This window comes from Triticum dicoccoides, chromosome 7A (genome assembly GCF_002162155.2).
Source record: "Triticum dicoccoides isolate Atlit2015 ecotype Zavitan chromosome 7A, WEW_v2.0, whole genome shotgun sequence".
Taxonomy (NCBI): domain Eukaryota; kingdom Viridiplantae; phylum Streptophyta; class Magnoliopsida; order Poales; family Poaceae; genus Triticum; species Triticum dicoccoides.
In genome coordinates this window covers 103,257,192-103,265,402 of record NC_041392.1, presented here as the reverse complement: position 1 = coordinate 103,265,402, position 8,211 = coordinate 103,257,192, and the positions used below count along the sequence as shown (strand labels likewise).

The 8,211-nt window shown below is 42.1% G+C and overlaps 1 protein-coding gene across 2 annotated transcripts in view; it reads right to left on the bottom strand.

Moving 5' to 3' along the window:
- Positions 1-1,647: 1,647 nt before the first annotated feature.
- The window catches only part of LOC119331151 (probable transcriptional regulator SLK3), an 8,727-nt gene continuing 2,163 nt past the window's right edge, over positions 1,648-8,211 (bottom strand). Inside the window, exons 1-10 of one of the 2 annotated variants that reach the window (XM_037604325.1) lie at positions 7,058-7,240; positions 6,504-6,950; positions 6,297-6,425; positions 5,860-5,908; positions 5,051-5,265; positions 4,856-4,924; positions 4,111-4,211; positions 3,910-4,003; positions 3,681-3,750; positions 1,648-3,102 (exon numbers count right to left, since the gene is read on the bottom strand). In XM_037604325.1, the coding sequence (XP_037460222.1) occupies positions 1,976-3,102; positions 3,681-3,750; positions 3,910-4,003; positions 4,111-4,211; positions 4,856-4,924; positions 5,051-5,265; positions 5,860-5,908; positions 6,297-6,425; positions 6,504-6,950; positions 7,058-7,099 (2,343 nt within the window). In that variant the 5' untranslated portion in view covers positions 7,100-7,240 and the 3' untranslated portion in view covers positions 1,648-1,975. Of the gene's footprint in view, positions 3,103-3,680; positions 3,751-3,909; positions 4,004-4,110; positions 4,212-4,855; positions 4,925-5,050; positions 5,266-5,859; positions 5,909-6,296; positions 6,426-6,503; positions 7,324-8,211 lie in introns of those variants that run through there. The other variant, XM_037604324.1, reaches the window with a different exon arrangement.

Sequence of the window (8,211 nt, the reverse complement as noted above, 5' to 3'; positions counted from 1 at the left end):
GGGCATAGCTCCCCCTATGACCTCTGCCCAGGCACCCCCCCTACCTGTCGCTCTATAACCCTAGACCTGGTACACACCTATCCTATCATACACAGACTACTTGTACTCTATTCTCTACCGCTGCTCTACTTGGTGATAGCCTTGCCACTTGCTAACACCGAGCTTTATAAAACGGTGGAGATGATACTAAATTCATGATGTGAATTAAATATGTACTCTTCTAGAGTGCACGGTCGACGTCGGCGCCTCCTAGTGCTCCGCAGCACGGGCGTCAACACCGCAGGAAGATACTACGGGATTCATCTCCCTCGTCACCTCCTATCGACGGTGACCTCCTCTCCCGTCTCCCGCACCACCAACGGCAGCGCCATCGGACAGAGCAGCCGTCCCCCAATAAGCCGCCCGCAGCTGGGGAAAAGGGACGGATCATCAAGTGACTCGCGAGATGTACGGGCGCAATTGCGAGTGGCCAACATCGTGTGGGATTTGGGGGTTTGTGGGGAAGAAGAAGAAGAAGAAGAAGAAGAAGAAGAAGAAGAAGAAGAAGAAGAAGGCAACGAGGAGGCGGCTCGCATCTCTTTTTTAGGGGTAGGCAGCTCGCATCTGTATGTCATCGCTCGCTACTGGCTACTGGCAGCCAATAGCAGGCCTTGGAGGACACGGACCCATAAACTTAGGCCCAACAAGCAGTTATCTTTTTTATATTACAATGGTTTTTCCCATGAATGTGCTCGTGCAGTCATGCTCTAAATCGTCCCAACCCCTAAAATAAATATCCGCAAACTCCCAAACACAGCCTATATTGGGGAGAAAACAACGGTTGTTCAAACGTCTGGACACCGTCAAGTTGGACCCACCTCACTCAAGGTCACTATCTCTTTTTTTCCTCTTTCTCTTCATCCCATCAATCATATGCATATGTACAGACAATCAGAGGACACGGCTTTATACATAGACAAACAGGGGTTTAAAGCGGACATACATGTCTGAACAATGTTCACGGATACACGGCTTTATGTCTGAACAACCTTCTTGAGGGAACCTTTTTCCCTAAATTAGCGTCGCGCGAACTTTTGTCCCTATGTTAGTATCGTGGCAATTTCTATGTGGAGCATGGCAGTTTTCCTAATGCAACCTGGTAAATTCTTGTAGATATGCGTGGTAATTTCTTTTCTGCAGCATTCTTCTTTGTACCATAGCAAATCATGGACATTTGTGGCAACTTTCTTCTGATGATGGCTTTTCTTTTTGCCATGTGCGAATCTCTGGTACGCATGACAAATTACTCTGCTGCAGCGTGACAAATTACTAACAGTTATTTCTACTAGCATGACATTTTTTTTCAACATGGCAAATCTTTCTGCAATAGAACGTTCGTTGTGAGTGATTTTTTTTCAAGGAAACACTACCTGATGGCGTTTTTCACTCAAAAAGTTAAGAAAAATAAAAAATATTTTAATATTTCTTTCTCTAAAAGGAAGAAACACATCAGATTTTAGTTGAAAAAATGCATTGACCCAAAGGATCTATCCCCACTGTAATTTGTACAAGTTGTCCTGATGCCTCACAAGCTTAAATATTATCGAGGTTTTCCTGTGATTGCCACTGCCTGTGTACCTGCTAGTGTAGCATTGCAATGCCAGTTGCTATGCTACATTCTCTTGGATATAATCTACTACTCCATGGGTAGTAAGAAAAGATGGCAGACCAAAGTACCAAACACTAGTAAGAAGATAGCAGCACAAATGACAACCACATCATGTCATTCCATACTAGTTAATAACACTGGGTTGCACTGCTATCCAAACCGACTCACTCTCTCACATAGCTGAAGGTTCATCAATCTATGATCACTAGAGACTGTTCCAGGCGGCGAACACGATCTCGAAAAGAGAAGAAAAACTTTTAATAATCTACCGCGATATCGCCATCAAACACAGCTCTCGGAGTAGGGAGACTTTAGTTGACAATGATGTCAGATGTTCCACGAGAAGCCACCGTCCCCTGGCTGCTCCCCCATGAACAGACCGCTCTCCACAAGTTCGTGGGAGATGAGATGTTCCAGGTCGTCCATGTCATGCACAGACTCCGCCTTTGGGGTCGCCGCATTGCCGCCAGAAGCGGCCGGGTTGCTGCTCACTGACTTGAAACTGCTGCTTCGCTGGACCATGCCAGCTCCACTGTTGATCAGATTACTAGGCCCCGTCATACCCATCAAAGCAGCGCCCTTTGCTGTGCCGTTATTCATGTGCTGTGCCTGCTCTCCGCTAGCAGCGGTGTTGGCGACCGCGGCTCCAGATGCAAGACCACCATTTGCATTGGGAGTACTAGGAGACTGCTGCTGCTGTTGATGTTGCTGCTGCTGCTGTTGATGTTGTAGCTGCTGCTGTTGCTGCTGTTGATGGTGCTGCTGCTGCTGCTGCTGTTGATGGTGTTGCTGCTGCTGCTGTTGATGGTGCTGCTGCTGTTGTTGCTGATGAGCAAGAGCGCGGCTATTGGAGTTCTTGGCTTCTTGCAGCAGCTGATTGATCACATGCTGCTGGAATTGTGGACTAGCGCCCAGGCCTTGGAAATTGTTATGCTGGTGCTGGGACATACCTTGCTGGAACGACATGGGATGCTGGAATTGCCCAAGCTGAGCCGCACGGAACGACCTAGATGCTTCCAGCTGAATGCCACCGTGCACTGCTGTAGGACCTTTGAAGATACTCGATGCCTCCTGCTGAAGCAAACTTTGATTCGGGCTTGAGCCTCTAAGCATATTCTGGTAATTGTTTAGCGCACCAGCATTCTGAGATGCCTCCTGCTGGAGCAAGCCCTGATTTGCGCTTGAGCTTCTAAACATATTCTGGTAACTGTTCATTGCCGCAGCATTTTGTGATGCCTCCTGCTGAAGCAACTGATTTGCACTTGAGCTTCTCAGCATATGTTGGTAATTGCTTTGTGCTGCAGGATTCTGCGGATTATTACTAATTGCTCCAACACCTGGAACCTCGTTATTCACATGGGGGCTTATTTCTGTTTTGACCGCCTTTGAGTCATGCAAATTCTGCACCGTGAGCTTTGGTCCAGCAGTTTGTTTGGGATAGTTCTTCAGGCCCTCTGCAGATGAACAGGCAAAATATTAAACATTTAAACTATCTCACGGATCAATGGGATCAATGGGCAAAGCAGGGTCACTATGTCACAAATGTTTCTCTTCAGTTGTTATGATTTGCTGTTATCAGCAGCAAATATGATGAAGCCCTAAAGGTGGCATACAATGTTTAGCTCCGCACTGTTTGCATCACAACCAATTTGTACATGTTCAAGCTCACAGTCCACATCTCTCACTAGTTCAGAAGTTGCATTACGACCGGATTTGCATTAGCTGGGTTTTTGGCTCAGCTGGAGTTTGAACGTAGTTTCTAGTCATGTACATGTTTCTTATGAAGTACTACCTCCATATCAAAATATTAACGTTTTTGTAGGCTCAACTAGCCTAGCCTACAAAAACATCTTATATTTTGGTACGGAGGTAATACAATAGAACATGCATTATTGCTTAACTTTTTGGAAGAAACCAAAATGCTATGCTTAGTTCTACCATATTCATGAGTATCACTAGTCAAAACTGTTTTATGGAAACTTAATACAGCACCTAGGTACTAAAGACGATTGGTGTATGTGCATGCTCCTACCTATAGGGCCGAGCTTATTCTTGTGGCTGAACTCAATTAGATCCTTCATGTGATTCACCACCTCTGATATCTGCCAAGAGGACATAAGCAATCAACATGCCATAATGCACATATACGGAACAAAACCATATAATGCACTCCATGTGGAAAATATCAAGACTACAAAATGTTTTTTAACAAAATGTTGAGCAAATAGAAAGGTAAATACTACTTAGGGAACTCCAGTTACCTGCAAACAGCGAACATATCTTTTAGAAAGACCATGCTCATTTAGGCTGTGGTGATCTATATTTTTCGCTAGTTGTCGTGATGCTGACGCAAACCTACAAATTTCATACAAAAAAAGAATTTACAAGTAGTGATTAGAATATCAGAAATTCAACTCTAGAGAGAATCAACTACATATTTTTGTGACTTTAGTTTTACTAACTGGTTGCAAGCGTTTTGTGCCTCATCGTTCGATAGGCCAGCAGGTCCATTTTTAGTGACAGTAGCTTGGTAATTCTGGGTAGCACGCAGCATATGTGTAACCTGAAAAAACAAAAGCATGTGCATAAGAAAAATATAGAAGAGTACCAAAGTTAAAGCGCATCACACAAAGCCACAGTTTAAGATTTATAATTAGGTGAACTGGTTGAACACCCGTGCTTTACCATTTCCTACAAAGTAAAAAATAAATCCATTTGGAAGAAAAAATTATGAAAAAGAAAGGAAGCTTTCAAATTCCAAAACCGTAAAATAATCGTGGTAAATATTTAGAACCAGAAAACAAGACGGCGGAGTGGGTGATGTCCCCACTTGTAACAAGTGATTTTGAAAGGTGCTATGGCAAACATAAGGATCGCAATGAATTATGGCCTACTCTAAAGGTTGAGTATAATTTAATCGTCTTTGGTGTTTTCCGCCTGCAGCTATCTGTAACTTAATTGAGTAGACAGTTAAGCAAATGGATGATGAAACTAGTAAGCATGGGAGGGATCTGGTCTTTTCACCCCAATCACCCAGGAGCAGCAATGCCCATTAGATTTACGCCATAAACACAAAACTACAAGATGCCAGGCATCAAATCACACTGTGTATATGTAGGCGATAGCTCAACCATATGCAGCCTTTGAACCAAAGGTTAATCAAATAGGCGATGGAACAGGAAGCCCATACTGGTCTAAGAACTTTACCTGGTCTGTTAGAAACTTGCGAGTGACATACTCGTCGTGTTTCCGTGAACAAAACTCCCAGGACATAATCTGCATATGCAATCAGCACATAAGAATGATTCTCACTTCAAGATATCCACAAATGCACAAATGCTCAAGAAAAGACACCCAAAAGGTGCTATGGTATGGCTCTAGCTACTACAACTAGGAACATACCTTTAGTTCTGGAGTGAATATTATTCTCAGTTGTCCCTCATGTGTGACATGTTGGTGTTCATAGATGCTCTTCTGAACAACTTTAGCATGCTCCAGGAGCAGCAGTCCGTTGGGCAACCGGAACTCGTTCGGCATGTCAAGGAATAGATATTCATCCTTAACACCGTGGTCAAATCTAATTTGACAGAGTCTAGGAAGTATTTCAGAGGTAGCCTCTGTATGATAGATAAGAGAAGGCGGGAAACTGGGTGAGCTCAAAAAAAATATTGATTACATTGCAGAGAAAAACTTAAAATCTTATTTATGAGAATTGCACAATGAAGAAGCAAAACAGAAAGGGCCCCAAAAACAGACAGTCAAGATGTTCATCTAAAAAACAGGAGGGGCAAAGTGCATGATAACACAAAGAAAGCTTTGCTGTGGAAGAAATAAAATGCCAAAACTATGAGGTTATTCTTCATTCATGACAGTAACCCGCTATTTCTTATGATAAGGTATTCTGTACTGCTCCAGAGAGTTAACAACTTCATAAGATACTTTTATTTGCACTCTTGATGCTTAATGGATTCCTTAGAAAGTAATATTGTTGATTGTCTTCTGTAAAGCTACTTTTATTTGCAATCTTGATGCATAATGGCTTCCTTAGAAAGTAATATTGTTGATTGTCTTCTGTAAAGCACAAGACATGTACAAGAATATTGAGCTTGGCAAATAGGGGAATAACAGAATAAGCATAACATATCAGCATTCATACGCAGTGAGCAATCTTGAAGGGAAATGTGCAAACAACCAAGGATATAACATTTTACCATATCCTTTCCCCGAATGCGTATTACAAATATCACAACGCCATGTACCCTGTAACAAGGAAAGAATAGGAGTGTGAAATTTCATAGATCTTATACAACATCAAGGAATAAGTACCCTTGATTTCGACCATACATGCAGAGCAGACAAAGAATCAGCTTTATCAGCTATCAGCGGGTTCATTACACAAAATAGATATATATAATTAAAATAGCCATTGCAGGACAATTTCAAACTTTCAATTAAAATAACTAGTGCAGGCTAAAATAACAAATATTTCCTCAAGAGGCTACACATACAAATTACGTTTCTCACTGCCATCAAAGGTAATCGATAATAAACAGTATTGAATAATCCTAGCAAAACTTTAAAAAGATGGTGTATGATACTATTTAAACATCTATTCAACATAATTTCAGATATGATTTTTTTTACTAACCGGGGATGTCTGTGGAATAGCAACCGAGGTATTCCCTGGTTTTTCATATGATGACACACACCATCTTTCTCTTGATCGTGGTGCAAAATATTCATCAATGAGCTTCCTCCAGTATGTTATGGGATTATCCTACAAGATAATTTTGAGTAAATTGTACTTCCATTGTTGTGTATCTTGTAATAAATATCTGAAAATGCATAAACTCACATCTGGCCGGTAACGCTTGTGATACAAATACTGCATTAACCTTCGGGAACAAAGCCCGCTCTCGACAGGAGTCCTAACAGGTCCAGCTAGCTGAATTTCAGGCTGTGCTAGCGGTGGCCTCAACTGTGGCTGCCGAGGTATGCCAACTTGAGAATGTTGATGCTGAGGAAATTGTTGTGATAACTGATGCTGCTGTTGTTGCTGAATTTGTGCCAGTTTGTGCTGCCGGATCAAGGCTTGAAGCTGTGGGTTATGTTGGCCCTGGAGATGAAGAGAACTCTGACCTTGGAGCAGCTGTTGAATCAACTGTTGTTGCAAGATATCATCTTGCCGAATATCAACTCTTGGCTTCTTTTGAGCATGAAATGCGGCAGCAGCATCAATCACAGGTTGTGATGTTACACTAGATGCTCTCCGCTTCTGCATCTGCTCTTGGGGTGGACTTTGCTGCATGATGGAGCCATCAATGACTGAAGAGCCAGAAATGTTATTGGACGAAAACGACATCGGAGAGGCAGGAAGGCGCGTGAATGAATCAGCATTCATGCTCGTACTTTGCTGAAACTGGGCACCTCCAGAAAGTGATGAGTTGCCATCGGTCACCAAAGAGCTAACACCAATGCTTGGCCCAGAGGAATTTGTAGTACTAACTGGAAGGCTACCATTCATGTCCCTGGGAACAAGTCCAAGGTTGGAGCGTGGGGCCCCGGACATGGAGGTCAGCAGGGTTGAGACTGAACCATCACCTTGAAGAATCTTGTTTAATGGGATAGAACGTCACTGGAAACTAGCAAGGATCTTCGGATATTTTCGCTGGAAACTGTAAAGTGTAATTATCAGTAATATTTTGAAGCAATGAAGCAAATCAAGAAAACAGTCACCGCAAAATTTCTCAACCAATGAGCTTATAAACCAACAGCCCAGGACGCATGATTCTAAGTTACTAACTTCTAGGTCTCAAAATTAGGAGGACCTGTTTCAGGACATCAATGATAAAAATAGCCATCATCAAAAGGCAAGTGTTAATCCGATCTAAGAGATGAAATGCATTGACTTAACTTCCAAAAGGAATACAGGTTATATGGCCGGCGTAAAAGAAGCCAGAAATAACACAAATAGAGAGGAAACAGGGCAAGAGAAGTTGACCGAGACAGGATATTTCATTTGAATTACAAAGTAGCACATAGATACAATCAATGCAAATTGCAACTACACGTTCGCATGATCAAGCTCCTAACAGCAAAGAGAGTTGCTTTCTATTCACCTTGACAAAAGGAAAGCACAAGACAAAGGAAGCTGGTTAGTGAGAAAAGTACAGTCCCATGCGAACTTGCAAGATATCACAAACCAAACAGTAATAAACAAGCAAAGGTAAGAGAAAATCACAAGAACACAAACCCACCTAGTTCAATTAGAAGAAAATGCAATCTTGCATGGTCACCTGCCACTTTGTTTGGATATTTAACTACACACTATGCAGGACTACGATTAAAACAAGAAACCCTGATGATAAACAAAACTGCTTCAAAACCCAACTAAAACAGGACACGGCAGATAGACCGCCTAACCTAAGAAACTAGAAGATAAGGTCAATGTAATGAATAAAAAGATTTAACTCACGAAGAAAAAGAAAAAGAAATACAGAAAGGAGACAAATTGTATACTTCAATGCAGAAACGAGTGTGCCATTTTTTAAGGTGGTCATCAG